This window comes from Hemitrygon akajei, chromosome 6 (assembly GCF_048418815.1).
Source record: "Hemitrygon akajei chromosome 6, sHemAka1.3, whole genome shotgun sequence".
Taxonomy (NCBI): domain Eukaryota; kingdom Metazoa; phylum Chordata; class Chondrichthyes; order Myliobatiformes; family Dasyatidae; genus Hemitrygon; species Hemitrygon akajei.
Window position 1 is genome coordinate 42,414,550 of NC_133129.1, and position 19,276 is coordinate 42,433,825.

Genomic DNA, 19,276 nt, shown 5'->3' on the forward strand with positions numbered 1-19,276 from the left:
CATTTTTTAAATCTTGTTGTTGCAGGGGTGTTGTGATAGCATGCCTATTAAAATCCCCATAACCATGACACCTGCATTGCTCATTGTCTATCTCATTAGTAGCTACTGCCTTGCCAGAAAGGAAGCCATAAATAATTGCCTGAAAAAAAAATTGGAAGGATATCTATTAATGTTGCCCATTTTTAAACAAACTTTGTAAAGGGAGTACATGGACAGACAGAAGGTCCAGATCTTGGTCAAAGACGAAGGTTTTAAGGAGAAATTTTGAAAAGCAGAGAGGTTTATGGAGGTAATTACAGGTTTTGTGTCCTTGACATCTGAAGTCACAACAGTCAAAGATGCAGCAATTCAAATCTGTGCGTTAGCTTGAATGAGAGGACTGTTGATATCAAGCAGGACTGTAAAGCTGGAGGGTATTAGAAATGCATGAAGCCTTGGAGGGATTTGAAACTAAAGATTAGAATTTTAAAATAAAAATTGCTTAACAATGCAGATCAAAATTTGTAAGTGTGATGGGTGAATGGAGTGTGGTGTAAGTTAGGATACTCATGGCAGGATGCTGAAAGAAGCTTATAGAGGACAGGAAGTTGAAGGGCAGCAAAGAATTTGTCGTTATAACCAAGCTTATAAACAATAGCAAGGTTGTCCAATGCAGAAGAAATGAGGCAGGGATGGAACCGAGCAATTTTGTCAAAATAGGCAAATACTGTGAAGGCGCAGTCACCTGATGAAATATCAAACCTAGACTGCAAGCAGGTAGGTTTAGCTTCAGGTGGTTGCCTTGGAGAGGGAAGGAGTTAATAACTTGGAAACCAAATTTGTTTTGGGGACAGAAGACAATGTCTTCAGTTTTGTCAAAACTTAGTTGGAAAACACAGTAACTCATCCAAACTGGATACTTGACAAACAGTCTAACAATAGAGATGTAATGGATGAGCTGAGAAGAGTAGTGTGAACTGGAGCCATACGTCATCACAGTACACCTGGAAAAGGTGTTTTTGAATGATATAGTCAAGAGTCAACACATGGATAAGGACCAACATTGTTTCAGTGAATCCTAAGAAACTACTGTGAAGATGCTACTGGACTGGGAGAAAAAGTCATTACAGTAAGACTGAAAATAACTTTTGCTTTTGTGTTATAGTTAAACCATATCCATAGACAGGTCCAGTAAGAAAAAGATCCTCGTTGTTAAATGGCATGAAGTCACTACAACAGTACAGGAGGGCAGACTGGTAAGTCAGAGTGGGAATGGGTCTGCAAACTGAATTGGGGTGATTCACAAAGTGATCACACAATCTCTGTTTGGCTCCACCAAGAAGAGGAAGGCACAGTGCGAACACCAATGCACTGCACTAGATTAGAAGTGCAAGTCAATTGCTGCTTCATCTGGAAAGACTATTTAAGTACCTAGATGGTGGGGAGGGAAGAAATGACAGGGCAAATGTTGCATTACCTGCTGTCACAAGGGAAAATGATTTAAAATCTGGATGGAAGGAGACAGGAATGGAAGAGTTGACTAGAGACTCATGGAAGGAATGGTCCTGCAAAATTTTAAAAAGGGAAGATGTGTCTGGTGGTGGAATCTCATTGAAAATGGCAGAAATTGGGGAGAATGATCTGTTGAATGCATAGGCTTGCACAGTGGAACCCAAGCACCAGGAAGCTCTGTTCTTGGAAATAGGGTTCACTTGTGTCTGAGAGACCTGTTTACCCAAAAAGTGACAAGACTATGGAACCATGTTAATTAGTTGTGGAAAATAGCTTTAATGCATTTAAAGGAAAATTAAACATTTGCATTTATTAGTCTTTAAAATTCCTTCCAGTAGACAGGAACCAAAGCTCCTTACAGTTAACTCAGTTTAAAGTGTGGCAATTGTAATGTTGGAAATAAAACAGTCAACTTTGATACTGTAAGCTACCATATACTGTAAGACGATAATAACTAGATCTACTTTAGCAATGCTAAGAAATAATAATGGCCAGATGCTTAAGTAGAAGATCGACCACAGAGCATGAGTGAAAGGTGAATGGCCTACTTTGCTTCACCTTTTTGTCTTTGAAGGCATTGGGGAATCCCCTTCTTTTATGTGAAGCACTTCATAGAATATTTTGTGTACACACAAGAGGGAAGACAGGATCTGATCTTTCTTATTGGGAGCACATTCAACAACACAACTCTCCGTTTGTATAAACACAAGAGATCCTGCTGATGATAGAAATGCAAAGCAACACACAGAAAATGCTGGAGGTACTCAGCAGGTCAGGCAGCATCAACGTAAGAAGGTAAACTGTCCACGTTTTGGGCCGAACCCCTATCAGGACTGGAAAGGAAAGGGGAAGGGAATGAGTGCAAGCTAGAATGTGATAGGTGAAGATAGGGTGGGGAAATTTTCTCGTGCCCCCTTCCCTCTTCTTCAATTCCTTATTCTGGCACTCCTCTTACCTCTTTTCCTCACCTGCCTTTCACTTCTCTCTGGTGCCCCCTCCTCCTTCCCTTTCTCTCATGGCCTACTCTTTTCCTTTCATCTGTCAAATCTCCTACACTCAGGAGAGTGTAGAAGCGTAAAGCACAGGAACAGGCCATTTGGCCCATAATGCTGTGTCAAACCAATTAGATTAGTGACCAAATGGTCAATTAAACCAATACTCCCTGCCTACACAATGTCCATATCCCTTCATTGTCCTCACATTTATGTGCTTATGTAAATGTCCCTTAAACGTCCCCAATATATCAACCTCCGCCACCATCCCTGGCATCTACGGCTCTATGTAAAAAAAAACACGTCCGGTAAATATATCTCCTTTGAAATCACCCCCCTCACCCTAAATACATGACCTTTATCATTAGACATCTCCATCCTGGGGGGGGGGGAAATTTCCCCTTATCCAGCACTTTACCTTTTCCACTTATCACCTTCCTGTTTCTTCCTTCATCCCCCTCCTCACGCACCTGGATTACCTATCACCTTCCTTGTACCCCTTCCTTTCTGGTCCTGACCCAATATGTCGACTGTCCGGAGATGCTGTTTGACTTGTTGAATTCCTCCAGCATTTTGTGTGTGTTGCTCTCAGTTTGTTTTGTAGTTTTCACTTGGGATATTTATTACGAAAGTGTGGCACATCTGTAAAAGAGAGTAAACAGTCGAGGTTTCAGATCGAGAAACTTATTCAGGACGGGAAAGGAAATGGACTTCTACCTGGCCTGCTGAGTTCCTCCAGCATTTTTGAGTGTGTTGCTTTGGATCTCCGTCATCTGCAGCTTTCTCACTATTTGTGACTCTACTATAAAGTGTGGATTTAACCACATGACCTTTTGACTCAGAGAACTAAGCCGGGATGGAAGGTTGATAGATACATAAAGCAAAATAAAAGAACGCTGATAAGGTTAAACGAAGATTGGTTTGCCTCTGAAACTTGGGTCCAATGCATAGATGGGAGGCGGCATCAATGTAACAATCCGCTATGTTTCTCACGGCTGCCGAGGCAGAGCAGGGCGCATGCGCGACCGTCTCGCCGGGTTGCTAGGTGGCGACAGTTCAGCGTGAGACGCGGGTATTTTTCTGGTCACATTTGGTAACCGTTTATAACAGGAACACAAGTATGGCGGATCCCAGGACAAGGCAGATCAAAATCAAAACCGGTGTGGTGAAGCGGTAAGTTGAAACGTTACTAAAGCTGTAGGAGTTGTGTGGTGGGCTGGGGAGGCGAACCGGGGCCTGTTCGCTTTCGGGTTGCAATAACTGGAGCCTGAGGCCTGGGACGCAAGTTGCTGATTCACGCCTGCTGCCGTTTGTTTAGAGTGAAATTTTATTAGTGCTTCTTTACTGAAAGAGACAATGTGGGTCCTTACCTGGTTTGCCGGGATTTGATGAGTTCTCCATGTTTGGAATGTAAACTAAAATGAATGGAACACATTGGGACTGACGTTGGTGCAGGCAATGCACCCAGTATTCCATCTTCCAACTAATTTCAAAAGTCATCTGTTTTTTAGTGTTCATCAAAAATATAGTTAGATTCAAGCATTTAAATCAAAGTAAGAAAGACTTGCCCTTTATATGAACCCTCTAATTCCTATTTGGCCACCGAAAGCATTTTTATATTAAGTAGGTAATTTTTTAAATGGTGATCATTGTTTATTATGTTTGTGTGTAATAAACTCCCAGCAATTCGAATGTCACTGTGAATTGATAATTTATTTCAGTGATATATATCCCAGAACACTGTTCTTGCACCTCTTACAAAGTAATGGGGTGGTTGTCAGTTTAATGCCTCATTGAAGATCAGCTTTATTCATAATATACATCTATATACATTTACACGTATTAGGAATTTGCTGCCGGTGTGTCGGCATGACATGCAACATAAAACAACATTAAACAATTATAAGAGTAAAGAATTATATAAAAGTAAACTTGGAGGTTAAAATATTGCTATGGAATAAAATTTGCAGAGGTGCATCATGTACTTATAATAGGAACAGCAGTATACATCTGATTGTCTAACAATGTGGCTCCCTCCTTCACTGAAGTTTCAGCCTGAAGATTTATACTTGAGTTTGTTAAGAGCATGAACCTACAAGCTTCTTACTTTGGGGTGATAATTAAAATCAAAAAATAGCTTTGCCTTTTTTTTTGTGTAGTTTTAGTGCAGACGTTCTTTACATCAACTAGCCTTTTATTTAATATATTTTGGGCCCTTTGAAGTGTATTTTGACATATTTGAAGGTGCGTTTAGGATTAATCTTTTTTGCTTTTTCTTCAACTATTGCTATTATTCCTTGCCATTTGCCTCATTTTGAGGAAAAGTCTTTTCTTTTTAAATTAAGATTAAGTCTTTTATTGTTTTTCAATATACCCAAACTGATTGTGGAGTTGAAGCTGACCAGTTTATTATTTATTGTATTGCCTGCACTGTTTTGTGCAGTTTATGCAGTCTTGGGTAGGTCTGTAGTCTAGTTGTTTATGTTTTATACATAGTTCAGTCTAGTTTTTGTACTGTGTCATGTAACATCATGGTCTTGGAAAAACGTCTCATTTTTACTATACTGTACATAGCAGTTATGGTCAAAATGACAATAAAAGTGACTTGACTTGAGAAAACTACATTGTTTCAGCACATAGCCTGAAGATTTAAATTTAGTTAAATGTATCTTTTAGTTAGCAATAGTCTTGAATGTTCTTGGGAATCTTGGCTCTTGAGACAGGCAAATGCATCAAGCCTGAAATGTGACATATGATAGCAAATAAAGTGGAATACATGTAAACTGCAAACCTAGAAATTTCTTTAAAAATTAGAAAATGACAGTAAATATTAAGGCCACTTCTGAGAGGAAGAATTGGTGTGTCCTCTTTGAGTGTTTCATAAACTATCCCTTGATTATTGAGTCCATTCCTCCTTGCAACCATATGGAATGAGTCTCGTACAGCTAACCCCATTTTGTACTCTACATTTTCATCAACTCTCCCTAGATTATACCACTCCAACACACTGGGGGAATTTACACAGGCCGATTCCCAACCCAAATTAAACCAACAGTTTGACCTGCCACTTACTTCTGACTTCATAATTTTGTTGGACTCTGATTCAGTTTATTTGCTCAATTGTATCAGGCCTTTCTTATCTATGATTTCACTTTTGCACATACCCTTGTTTACTTTCTCTAGTTCAGCTCTGTGTCATCCATTGTCATAGTAAGTGTCAAGTGCCATTCACTAAAGTAACTAAATTAGCCTTTCCACTAACTTTTGTGCAAGACCTCAGTTTTAAAATTTGCTTTCTTCTTTTCAGTTGTCTTTCCTGCAATCTCTAATCTGTGTTAACTCAGTTTTATAATCTTCAAGGATATTTGGACTTTAATTCCAGCCAGTTAGTTATCAAATAATTTAATCCCTCTGTTACTGGTTTTTGTGCCTCCAGCTACAAAAGCCATAAGATCTACATTTCTCTTTTTTTAAACATATTTGCCTTTCTCTTTCTTTTCCTCTTTTAAGACTTCTTGACAATAGTCTTGTAGCACTTTTGGAAGTTTTGACCATGTTAGATGTGCTGTTTGAAATGGTTTTTAATATTGCCTAGCCGCAAGTGTGTAAATCAATAAACATGGGAGATAATTGGTATAGGTATGAGGAATTTTATAGGATATAAAATACAATGCTGGTGTGGATTGAGTTAAAAAAAAATGAACCCAAAGGATATCTGTATTTATATATAAAAAAGAATGTTACTTCATAGAGCTGTCATTTCCTTATGTAATTTCTGGTTTCTTTGGTCAATTACGGTCATACTATGAACTGCAGTTCTTGTCAATGAGAGCTATCTACACAGTGTTTATTTGTCATGATTTTAATCAGGTTCCCTTACAACTTCCTCTTTTCCCACCAGACCACCTAGGACATTTATCCAAGTTGGGTCTTTTATCCCTGGAATCATTCAACTATTTATTTGTAAGACTCCAAGATTTTGTTTAAGGTGTGCCTCATAGAACTGGAGGCTATTAATATTCCCAATTGATGAAACCAGTGTTGTGTAGTCACCATGACCAAAGATCAAAATAAATTATCAGAGTGCATAGTTTGTTACCATATACTACCTTGAGATTTATTTTCTTGTGGTACATCTTTGCTTCTATTTATAAAGCCCAGAATATCAATTTAAACTTTTTTTTCTTGCTCTATTTTCAATTTACATTCATAAACACAGATGTATCCCAATCAGTTTTTAGAATTTGACCTCCGATTTATATTCATACTGAAGTGTGGATTTTGCACAATTGTGTATACACCCTATCCTCGTTATATGCATCTTCAGACAATGCGCATTCACAGTTATGCGAGGAGTCTATTTCTACCGTCTCCTTATATGCATCCAAAACTCAGTTATGCGAGGAGCACTGCTTTCCTGCCAATACAAGTCACGTGCGCATGCCTCACAGTTTCACTGTTGGGATGAGAAACACCACTTTCCCACCAATACAAGTCAGGTGCGTGTGCCTCACAATCTCACTCCTGGCAGTCTCGCATTGGTTTTGGCAAGGTGTGGATGTGCGATCTTGCACTCTTAAACTTTTGTTGGCTTTTCCTACGGTGCAGTGATTTTGTGCTTGAAATATTTAACTATGCCTCCTCGTCCGATGTCATGTCCTGGGCTGGCAGAGAACTGCTTTAACGCTTGAAAAAAGTTGGAAATTATAACCAGCGTGCAATCAGGTGAAGATAACACAGCTCTGGGACGCTACTGCCGGGAACAGAATCTTGCCTTTAAAGTTCTTTTGTTGCTTGACAATGCGCCAGCCCATCCTAAACATTTGGACAGCATTCATCCTAACATAACAGTGCGTTTCCTGCCACCTAACACAACATCGCTGATTCAACCACTCGACCAAGGTGTGATCCACATTCAAGGTGAATTTTTTTTAATGGTGAACTATCTCACAGATGCTGCAAGCAACAGACGATTTTGAAAATCCCTGGAGTTTGCCAACGGTGAGGGAATGGTGGAAGTTGGAACACTTGGCACAAATGGCGATGGACATGGACCCAAGTTTAGAATGGAGTCAGCATTTCCGTCGTTCTCTGCCGTCAACCCTTCTTCCCTACAAGTAAATTTATGCTGAAAAACAAACTGCTGCCAAGCAAACAACCCTCACCACTTTCTTCAAACCAGTGTCATCTCCTGCTGCCGTTGTTCCTTCACCCCTTGCTGTGCTCGATGTCTATCTTATCCATGTAAAGCTGCCCGACACCACAACAACCACTCATCTCCCGGAGTGAACACACCTGCCACTGCTGGTGAGTACTGTACACCCTAGTATGTTAACTATCTATGACTTATTACATTGAATATTACCTTAAATTGATGAAATATCATACAAATGTTGCCTTGTGGTACTGCTTTTATGTCATATTGGTATGAAAATGTGAATAACTTACAGATAAAACATTTAGGAAGCCCTCTGGAACGCATCCCTATTTTCTCCATTTAAATAATTATTCACTTCATGCGTTTCACATTATGCGTTGACTGTGAGGAATGTATCCCCGGCATATAATGAGGATAGGGTGTAGTTCCATTTGTCATGTCCACAAATTCTACTTGGATGGTTAAATTTCTGGGAAAAATGCTTTAATGTCCCCACAATTCACTAGTCCTCCATGTTTTATTTCATCGACAAATTTGGAAAAAGTCTTCTCCACCAAGTTGATGTCATTAAGAAAAACAGTGGTGATGGTATTGATGGTTGGCGAACACCTTTGCACATTCTAATTCAAAAATCTAGCTCACTTCACTGTTTTGTGTCACTTGGCCAATTTTCTATCCATGCTATTTTTGCCCCTTCCATCAGCTAGAATCTTGATGAGAATCTTCATGTGCATTTTACTTCTCTTGAGAGGAATAACCGGATTGAAAAGCTTGAGCATATAGACATTAAGAAAGAGGATGTGCTGTAGGTTTTGGAAAGCATCAAGTTGGATAAGTCTCCAGGACCGGACGAGATGTACCCCAGGCTACTGTGGGAGGCGAGGGAGGAGATTGCTGAGCCTCTGGCAATGATCTTTGCATCATCAATGGGGACGGGAGAGGTTCCAGAGGATTGGAGGGTTGCAGATGTTGTTCCCTTATTCGAGAAAAGGAGTAGAATTAGCCCAAGAAATTGTAGACCAGTGAGTCTTACTTCAGTGGTTGATAAGTTGATGGAAAAGATACTGAGAGGCAGGGTTTATGAACATAGTCAGCATGGCTTTGGCAAAGGCAGGTTGTGCCTTACGAGCATGATTGAATTTTTTGAGAATGTGACTAAACATATTGATGAAGGTAGAGCAGTAGATATAGTGTATCTGGATTTCAGCAAGGCATTTGATAAGGTACTCCATGCAAGGCTTATTGAGAAGGTAAGGAGGTATGGGATCCAAGAGGACCTTGCTTTGTGGATCCAAATTGGCTTGCCCACAGAAGGCAAAGAGTGGTTGTAGACAGGTCATATTCTGCATGGAGGTCGGTGACCAGTGGTGTGCCTCAGGGATCTGTTCTGGGACCCCATCTCTTTGTGATTTTTATAAATGACCTGGATGAGGAAGTGGAGGGATGAGTTAGTAAATTTGCTGATGACACAAAGGTTGGGGGTGTTGTGGGTAGTGTGGAAGGTTGTCAGAGGTTACAACGTGGCATCGATGGGATGCAAAACTGGGCTGAGAAGTGGCAGATGGAGTTGTTATGAGTGATGAACAGACCTGATGGACAATGGGGTGCAGAGTTAACCATTCCCAACCCCCCTCCTGAGAACTACGAACTATTGCTGTTGCTGTGCTGCACATGAGAGAGAGAGATAAAGCCCAGGCAAGAACATCTGCTACAGATAAGAGGGGGAGAGAGACTGTTGATTTACTGTATTATGACTCTTTCTGGATTATTTACCTTTCACTACAAGGACTTTACTTTGCTCGTTAATATTCCTCAGGAGATAGCAGGAGTGGCCTGATTTGATGGACACGGTCATTCAGAGTTGATGGATAGCTGAGACCCTGTGAGTGGGGATAAAAGACAGGTCTGGAGAGACACCCTTCAGACACACAAGTGGACACTGACTGAGTGTTGGGAACCCACAGAAAGGTGGGGGCTTCAGAGACCGAATCAGGAGATCGGTCAGTAAAGCTCACAGTGTTACAGCAGGGCCGGTGGGGACTTGTGTGTGTGTCCACTCATACCAGGGTGATGAGTCCACCACAGAAGAACGGTCAAGCTGAAGACCAGAGGGGTCATAACTGAATGACCACAACGATATGACGGATTAAGAAAGCCACCAAAGGTTTGCCTGCCGCAGCTGTAGCTGTTGCCTCTCGCTCGCTCTCCCTCTCTCTCTCCAACGATTTCAATACAACAACCATAACTACTTCAGCATTTATGAACTGAACTCTATACTTTCCTATGACAATTCATTTACCCCTAGACATCGATAGAGCTTGTTTATTATTGATTATTATTATTCCTACACTTTTAGGTTTATTACTGCTAACTTGTTTTATATGTATATTTGCATTTTTGATATTGTATTGTGTAGTTTACTAATAAACACCTTTAGTTTGGTACCACCAGACTCCAACGGATTCTTCTTTCTCTGCTGGTCAGACACCCAGTTACGGGGTACGTAACAGAGTTCAACCCAGGTAAATGTGAGGAGGTTCATTTTGGTAGGTCAAATATGATGGCAGAATATAGTATTAATGGTAAGACTCTTGGCAGTGTGGAGGATCAGAGGGATCTTGGGGTCAGAGTCCATAGGACACTCAAAACTGCTGTGCTGGTTGACTTTGTGGTTAAGAAGGCATTTGGTGTGTTGGCCTTCATCAACTGTGGGTTTGAGTTCAAGAGACGAGAGGTAATGTTACAGCTACGCAGGACCCTGGTCAGACCCCGGTTGGAGTACTGTGCTCATTTCTGGTCACCTCACTACAGGAAGGATGTGGAAACTATAGAAAGTGTGCAGAGGAGATTTACAAGGATGCTGCCTGGATTGGGGAGCATGCCTTATGAGAATAGGTTGAGTGAACTTGGCCTTTTCTCCTTGGAGCAGTGGAGAATGAGAGGTGACCTGATGGAGGTGCATAAGATGATGAGAGGCATTGATCGTGTGGATAGTCAGAGGCTTTTTCCCAGGACTGAAATAGCTAACACAAGAGGGCACAGTCTTAAGGTGCTTGGAAGGAGGTACAGAGGAGATGTCAGGGGTAAGTTTTTTTACGCAGAGAGTGATGAGCACTTGGAATGGGCTGCCAACGACGGTGGTGGAGGCGGATATAATAGGGTGTTTTAAGAGACTCCTAGATAGGTACATGGAGCTTAGAAAAATAGAGGGCTATGGGTAACCCTAGGTAATTTCTAAATTACGTAAACGTTCGGCACAGCATTGTGGGCCAAAGGGCCTGTATTGTGCTGTAGGTTTTCTGTGTTTCTATGCAAACACCAGGGTATAGTTATCACAGGCAGTTGATCAAATTATTTTGTGGTTACAATAACCTCCTGGAATACAGTACATGCTAGTGTGCAACTAGAATGTTCTGTTACTGGAATATAGTGGTATCTACATTGCTATTTCATTGGGCAGATTATTTGGATATTGATGCACCATCAATAACTCTAAGACGTGAGTTAAAGTAGGCTTTTATTGGCTGGAAGAAAGCACAAGCAGCAAGTGACCACCGCACAACATCCTGGAGACTGAGGAAGGGTCTGTGCCTCCAATCGCCTTTATACCGGGGTCTGTGGGAGGAGCCACAGGAGCAGTCAGCGGGGGGGGGGGGGGGGGCGTGTCCAGACAGGTATATGTAGTTCACCACAGATATTATAATGAGGTGTGATTGTGTCATAAGAAATATAATGATAGGCAATGATTTAATATTAATCTTCTAATATCTCATTTTAATGTTCTCCTCTGGGGGTGGGGAGCTAACCAGTGAAGCATAGAGGAAATGCTTATGACATTTTGTTTGGGTAAGAACATTTTTGGGTTATCTAACCAGTGAAGAAAAATTAAAAAGTTTATGAGATTTCATGGGCCTAAGAGTTTCATAAATTTAACCAGCCTTAAGGACCAGCATATTTCATTAAATTAGAATGTCAGAGAAGTAACATGTCACGCATAGGAAGACATGTCAATGTGGTTGCATAGAATGTTCGACAAAAAAAATGTCTGTGAGCTTCACAGTAATGATACTAACCAAGACTTGGTAAGAAGCTGCATAAGGAGATGATATTGGCTTTAAGGGCCTTTGATAAAAGGGGGCAGAGTTGAATGAGGCTTGGATAGAGAATTGTAGAAAATAGAAGCCAGGCAGCTGAGAGAATAAATAAGATGCTGGAAATAACCGGCATGTGCGGAGAGAGAAACAGAGCTGGTATTTTCTTTTGGTGATTGGAATCAGTTATTAGCTTGAAACATTTACTCTCTCTCTCGAGATGCTGCCTGACCTGTTGGTTATTATTTCAGATTTCCAGTATTAGCACGTTTATTTTTGCTTTTCAACAGCTGAAGAACAGGTGCCAGTGGTGGCGCCATTAAAATTGAGGTAAAATGCTAGAATCGGAAAGGAACAAAGAACAAGGAGAACTGGTGCTGTAGGTGGGGGGGTGGGGGTGCGGTGGTTGCAGATTTGATTTTTAAATCAATATATATCCTGCAAAGGCCATTAAGTGCAAGGGTCTTGGATAAGTGGTAGAGTTTTGGATCTTCAAGTTATGGGAATCTAGCCAGTAGAAGGAAATCTTGATAATTCAACAGCATGGTTAAGGGTTCCAGAAGTATGCAGAATCCTGGGTAGAGCTATTTAATTTGTGTCATTTACCTGCTCCCTTACTGAGGTTTATAGACTTCACATTAATGTTGATATTGAGGGAGGACTTTATGTTCACATTACATATCTGCAGAATTCTCATTTTCTTTCCTGTGCCTTTTTATTTTAAAAGGTCTTGATTAGTGAGTTAATTCAGAGACTGGGTAAAATAATGTATTCACTGAATTAAGAGAAGTAGAAACACATTTTAAATCTTAAACAGTTGTGAGCTGACTTTAAACTGATTTTTAAAAATTGATTGAAAGGCCACAGGTTGTGTCGTAGTTGAGTATAGTTAGGATCAGTTTTCATTGATCAGCAAAGATTTTAGAATCTATATTGTACACACAAGGCAAAAATCTGTCAGCTTGGTGCTAATTTAGGCTGATGGTTTAGTGTTGATTAAACCAAGCTGACACCAATAGATTAGAATAAGCCTAAAACAATTCACAGTGCAATCCTTTTAGTTTATCTCCAACATTCTTTTAACACTCATATTTAAATGTTGTTGGCATACTATAATTGCACATCTGAGCCTTGACTGCAAAAGAACCTTGCATTAATACCAGTGGGGAGGAGAATATATTGATTTATAATACAGAACATTTTGCTATTTGTAGCATTACTGCAAGAAGCAAGTCTTGCTTCCTCCAGTCATTTTGGATATTATTTTATTTTTGCCTGCTTGCAAATGACATGGCCATCATGTCAAGTAATACAGCCAGTATGAAAGATTACAGGTAGGTGCAGTATATCAAAACTGCATCCATGAGGTGTTATCTTCAAATAAGCTAGAGTCAAAGAGCTCCAGATGACATTCTTGTAAGTAGCACCAGTCCATCTTGGAACATCTTACAATACAATTTGCCTCTCCTACCTTTTACTTCCCAGTAGATCTGTAACCTTTGACGTGGTTGACCATGTAAACCATCTCCATTGTTGTACAGCTGGATTGGACTACGCTCAGTTGAACTCTAGTTTTAACCAAAGCTTCTCTGCTCACTAAAGCCTCAGCTGTGGTGTCTCTAAAAGTTTTATTGATACTGTCCTCTAACTTCTAATGAAGATCTATTCAATGGTAACATAACCTGGTCTACATTGCTACTTTTTTGACTTCTCCATTATCTTTTAATGTTCATAAATTTTGCTGATCTTTTGCTACTCTTACCACTGACTTCAAATCTCTTTAAGATCCCAACCCTTCTTTAGCACTGTACCACTGGGTAGAAATTATGTTCAAATTAATAGAAAGAACAAAATTATTGACAATGATTCTTATCACTAACTTAATTCTTCAGTTACAGATTCCATTCTGATATAGAACCATACTGCCTGCAACTTGGAATTTAAGATGAGCATCAGACTACAGTTTCCAATAAATCATTAAGAATACATATTTTTATTTCCCTAGTTTTTCCTCAAATCTGTCTTTATATCAGCTTAACGTCTGTTCTCTCTTTCATCCTTGGCCATGTTACCTTTAGATTATTGCAATGCACTCCTGGCTAGCTGACTGCTTTTGTCCAGAAGTCTGTCTATGTCCTAACTTGCATCAAGTAAGAAACACGAGATTCTGGAAATGCTGGACATCCAAAGCAACATGCACAAAATGCTGGAAGAACTCAGTGGATTAGGCAGCATCTATGGAAACAAATAAACAGTTGACTTTTTGCGCCAAGACCCTTCAGCTGGACTCAAGAAGGAGAAAGAAGCCAAAATAAGAAGGTGGGAGGGATGGGAAGGAATAAAGGCTAGAAAATAATAGGGTAAGCCAGGAGGTGTTGGGTAGAAAAGGTAAAATGCTGGAGAAGGAGGAATCTGATAGAGAGGAATGTCAGCCATTGGAGAATGGGAAGGAGGAGAGACGTTGGGGGTGGTGATAGGCAAGTGAGTGAAGAGATGTGGCCAGAGTAGGGGAGTGAAAAAAAGAAAGGGTAAGGGGGGAAAATTACTGGAAGTTAGAGAAATCGATGTTCATGCCATCAGGTTGGAGGCTACCCAGATGGAATATGAGGTGTTTTTCCTCCAACCTGAAAATGGTCTCATCAAGGCAGTAGAGGAGGCAATGGGCCAACATGATCCCTCCCTACCATCTTCAATTCCCTAATCTGGCAACTTATCTTTTCCTCATTATCTTTTTCCCATCGTCATCTCTCCTATCAGATTCCTTCTTGTCAGCTCTTTACCTTTTTTACCTGTCATCTCCCAGCTTCTTACATCCTCTCCCTTCACCCACCTACCAGGCTTCATCTGGCCCTGGAAGCTTATCCACCATGATTGGAATCAGATTTTATATCACCAGCATATGTGATGAAATTTGTTGTCTTTGCGACAGCAATACAATGCAATACGTAATAATAGAGGGAAAAATAATAATTACTGTCTGTGCGTGTGTGTATATATAAAGTAGTGAGGTAGGCGTGTGTGTGTATATAAAGTAGATACCCATTCAGAAATCTGATGGCAGAGGGGAAGAAGCTGTACCTGAATCGTTGAGTGTGTGCCTTCAGGCTCCTCTACCTCCCTCCTGATGGTAACTATGAGAACAGGGCATTTTCTGGGTGACAGGGATCCTACTTGAGGCTTCGCTCCTTGAAGATGTCCTGGATACTACAGAGGCTAATACCCATGATGGAGTTGAGTAAGTTTACAGTTCTCTGCAGCTTATTTCAATCCTGTGCAGTAGCCCTTCCCTACCCCCACATACCAGATGGTGATGTAGCCAGTTAGAATGCTCTGCAGGGTACATCTGTGGAAATTTGCGAGTGATTTTGGTGACATACTAAATCTCAAATTCCTAATGAAATGTAGCTGTTGTCGTGCATTCTTTGTTGCTGCATCATTATGTTAGACCCATAATAGATCCTCTGAGATGTTGACACCCAGGAACTTGAAATTGTTCACTTTTTCCACTTTTGAACACTCTGAGGACTGGTGTGTGTTCCCTCATCTTACCCTTTCTGATGTTCACAATCAGTTCTTTGGTCTTACTGACATTGAATGCAAAGTTGTTGCTGTGACAGCACTGAATTAGATGATATATCGTGCTCTTGTACGCCCTCTCATTACCATCTGAACGATGCTGTACAAAAAAATCTAGCATCATTTCCATCCTGCCCTAGCACACTGGCTGCATTATGGCCTGGTATAGGAACACCAATGTGTTTGACTGGAAAATCCTACAAAAGGTATGGTTTCAACCCGGTACATGATGGGTAAAAACCATTGAGCACATCTACTTGAAATGTTCCCATAGAAAAGCAGCATCTGTCATCAAAAATCCTCATCACCCAGGCCATGCTGTTTTCTCGCTGCTGCCATCAGGTAGAAGGTACAAGTGCCTCAGGACTTGTAACCAGGTTCAAGAACAGTTACTACCTTTCAACCATCAGGTTTTTGAACAAAAGGGGATAACTACACTCATTCTACTTATGGTGTTCCCACAACTGATGGACTCACTCTAAGGACTCTTTATCTTGTTATTTCATGCTTTTATTTTTTGCTATTTATTTATATTTGCATTTGCACAGATTGTTGTCCATTGATCCTGTTTACTATTTACAGTTACTATTTTATAGATTTGCTAAGTATACCCGCAGAAAAGGAAACTCAAGGTTGTATGTGGTAACTTGTATGTACACTGATAATAAATTCTACTTTGAACTTTCCTCTATGTCTTATACTCTATTTTCCTGCCTGATGTAACAGTGAATGGTAATGAATGATTAAATAACTGACAGGAGAATTAGCAGGCTCAAAGGACATCTATATTCACAATGATGATAGTCTAACAATATAAATGTTTGCTTCCATCTTCCTCAGAGAGAACCACATGGGGAAAAGGAGAAAATCAAGTTTAGACTGAAATTTAAGGTTCAAAAGTATAATGTAGATTTGGCAAATCAAAAATATACAATGGCACATTTCTTCCTGGACTCTTTTGAAGTATTGCATGAAACAAACAAATAATGGAAGATGCATGTGTAAAATGATGCTTCATGGCTGACTTTCTATGAGAAATATTATAAGACATTTTATCCTTGGTTATTGAGGTATAGGATTCAGCATTTGTAAGTTTTGCATGGGCCTTAAAATGATGGGTACTGATTAGGTAAACAGTTTTGTCCTAGATGGTGTCAAGCTACTTGGATGAAGTTACAACCATCCAAGTGAATGCAAGTACTTAGTGCCTGTTACGCAGCTAGTGTTTAGAGCAGCAGTGAAGGTCCTCCATCTCTGTCCTTTGCCATCAGAACCAATTTTGGTCTTGGTGGTGTTCAGGGCTTCCTTCATCATGCCAGTGACTTCCTCTTGGTTTTCCCTGCTGTGAGTCATCCAAATCATGGGTGGAGACTCAGGAATACCATCACCCACAGATATAGAACATTTCTTCGTTGCTGTAACAATTTTGTTTTACCAGTCAGGGTTGTTAGCCCTGAGCTGAAACCCACAATCTGGAGGACCGGTGAACCATTCTTCATCTGGCCTCTACCCTTTGACCTGTTTTGCATGGGTGACCATACCAAAAGTCAAAGCACAAGGCTCTGACTCCAGCCAACATAGCTCTCCAGGTCATTGAGGTATGCAAGATTCCAAACCACAGAAAGGTTGTGGTCCTCTTGGAAGAAATGCAAGTACATGGAATAAATAAACTTGATATTTTAATAGTCATTTGTCCTTTTTTTAAAATTTGAATTGTATTTTCAGATTATTTCTAATCAATAGAGTATACAATTACCATTATTAGTATCTTTATAAGTAACAGAATAGAGGTATTCTGTTAAGTTCCTTGCTTTACTCTGACCTCTTCCTCCTGAAGGAAATTTTGAAACAAAATCACAACAATAATTATATTGACTCCAATCAGCACAGTAAGGCTTCTATAACAGCAATTTCTAGAATAGCTCTATATTTAAATAACTTTAAATATAGATACCATGGCCATGAAAGCACTATTCCATCATCAAAGATTCTCACCACCCAGGCCATGCTCTTTTCTTTGCTGCCATCAGGTTGAAGGTACAAGAGCCTCAAGACTTGCACCACCAGGTTCAAGAACAGTTACTACCCCTCAACCATCAGGTTCTTGAACAAATGGGGATAGCTACACTCATCTAAGGACTCTGTTGTATTGTTATTTCATGCCTGTTATTTATTACTATTTATTTATATCTATATTTGCACAGTTTGTTTAGTTAGCAATTCCTGTGTTTACAATTTATAGTTACTATTCTATAGATTTGTGCTATTTATGCCCACAGAAAAAGAATCTTAGGGTTGTATGTGGTGACGTGATATGTACCACATATGTGATATGTGGTACTCTGATAATAAATTTTACCTTGAACTTTAGAAAATGCACCAGTGACTCTACTTCCTTCAGGAAGATAAAGAAATTCATTCATTGACCTTCACCAATTTTATAGATGCACTTTAGCATCCTATTCAGATGTATTATGGTTTAGTATGGCAACTACACTGCCAGAGACTGCTGAAACTGCAGAGAGCTGTCAGTGCAGCTCAGCACATCATCAAAACTAACCTTCTTTCTACAGGCACTGTCTATAGTTTTTGTGCATCCATAAAGCAGCCAACATAGAGATCTCACCTGCCTCAGTCATTTTCCTTCCACCCCAACCCAACCCCCCCCCCAATCAGGCAGAAGCTACAAGAGTCTGAAAGTATGTGCTGCAATACTCCAGGACAATTTTTACCCTTCTGTTCTAGCAGTCCCCTTGTACTGGCTTCTGACATCACAATTTAACCTTTCCTAGCCTTGAACATTATTGCCTGCCTGCACTGCCCTGATAAAGGATGACATGCAAACCAAAGCTTTTCACTGTACCTCAAGACATGTTTATTGGTGTATTATTGTCACATGTACCAGGGTACAGTGAAAAGCTTGTCTTACATACTGTTTATACTGATCAAATTATTATACTGTGTTATGAAGGATGAACAACTCTGATGGGCAGAAGGGTACAGAGTTGCCCATATTCCCCCCCCCCCCCCCCCCCCCCGGAGAATCACAAACTGTTACTGTTACCACTTAACCACGCTGCTAATGAGAGAGAGAAAGAGAGACAAAGGGAAAACATACTGGGACTGGAACATCTGCTTCAGATAAGGGAGAGGTAACACCGGGAGAGAGAGACTTGTTGACCCACCATATTATGACTCCTGAAAGACTTATGGCTCCGGAGAGGGCTGTTTACTTGGTACCATTCTGTTCATTAAAATTCCTCAGTGGACAGCCAGAGTGGGCTGGTTTGATGGACTAAGCCATTCAAAACTGATTGACACCTGAGACCCCGTGAGTGGGGATAAAAGTGAGGTCTGGGGAGACACCCCTCAGACACATCAGGAGACACACTAGTGAGCACTGCTTGAGTGTTGGAACCCACGAGAAGGTGTGGGGCATCGGGAACCGAACAAAGGATTGGTCAGTAAGAACTCTCAGTTTTTATAGCAGGGCTGGTGGGGGCTTGTGTGTGTGTCCGCCCTTGCCTGGGTGACGAGTCCACCACAGAAGAACGGTCTAGCTGAAGGAAAGAGGGGTCATAACTGAATGGCCACAACACATCGACGGATCAAGAACGTAAAGGAAGGTTTGCCTGACTGTTGCTATCACTGTTTGCTCGCTCTCTCTCTCTCTCACACGATTAAAACACAAGATCCAACAACTACCTCAGCACGTATGAACTGAACTGAACTTTATATTCACATATGACAATTCATTATCCCCTAGACATCGATAGAGCTTGTTTATTATTGATTATTATTATACCCACACTTTTAGGTTTAGTATTGCTAACGTGTATTATCTATATATTTGCATTGTTGATATTGATTTGTATATTTTACTAATAAACACTGTTTGAAAATAGTACCACCAGACTCCAATGGATTCTTCTATCTTTGCTGGTACGACACCCAGTTACGGGGTACGT

The 19,276-nt window shown here is 40.4% G+C and overlaps 1 protein-coding gene across 1 annotated transcript in view; it reads left to right on the plus strand.

Annotated features, from left to right (window-relative positions):
* The first annotated feature begins 3,489 nt into the window (after positions 1-3,489).
* The window catches only part of tbca (tubulin cofactor a), an 80,415-nt gene continuing 64,628 nt past the window's right edge, over positions 3,490-19,276 (plus strand). The window contains exon 1 of the mRNA XM_073048233.1: positions 3,490-3,656. Within this exon, the coding sequence (XP_072904334.1) occupies positions 3,604-3,656 (53 nt within the window). The 5' untranslated portion in view covers positions 3,490-3,603. The remainder of the gene's footprint in view (positions 3,657-19,276) is intronic.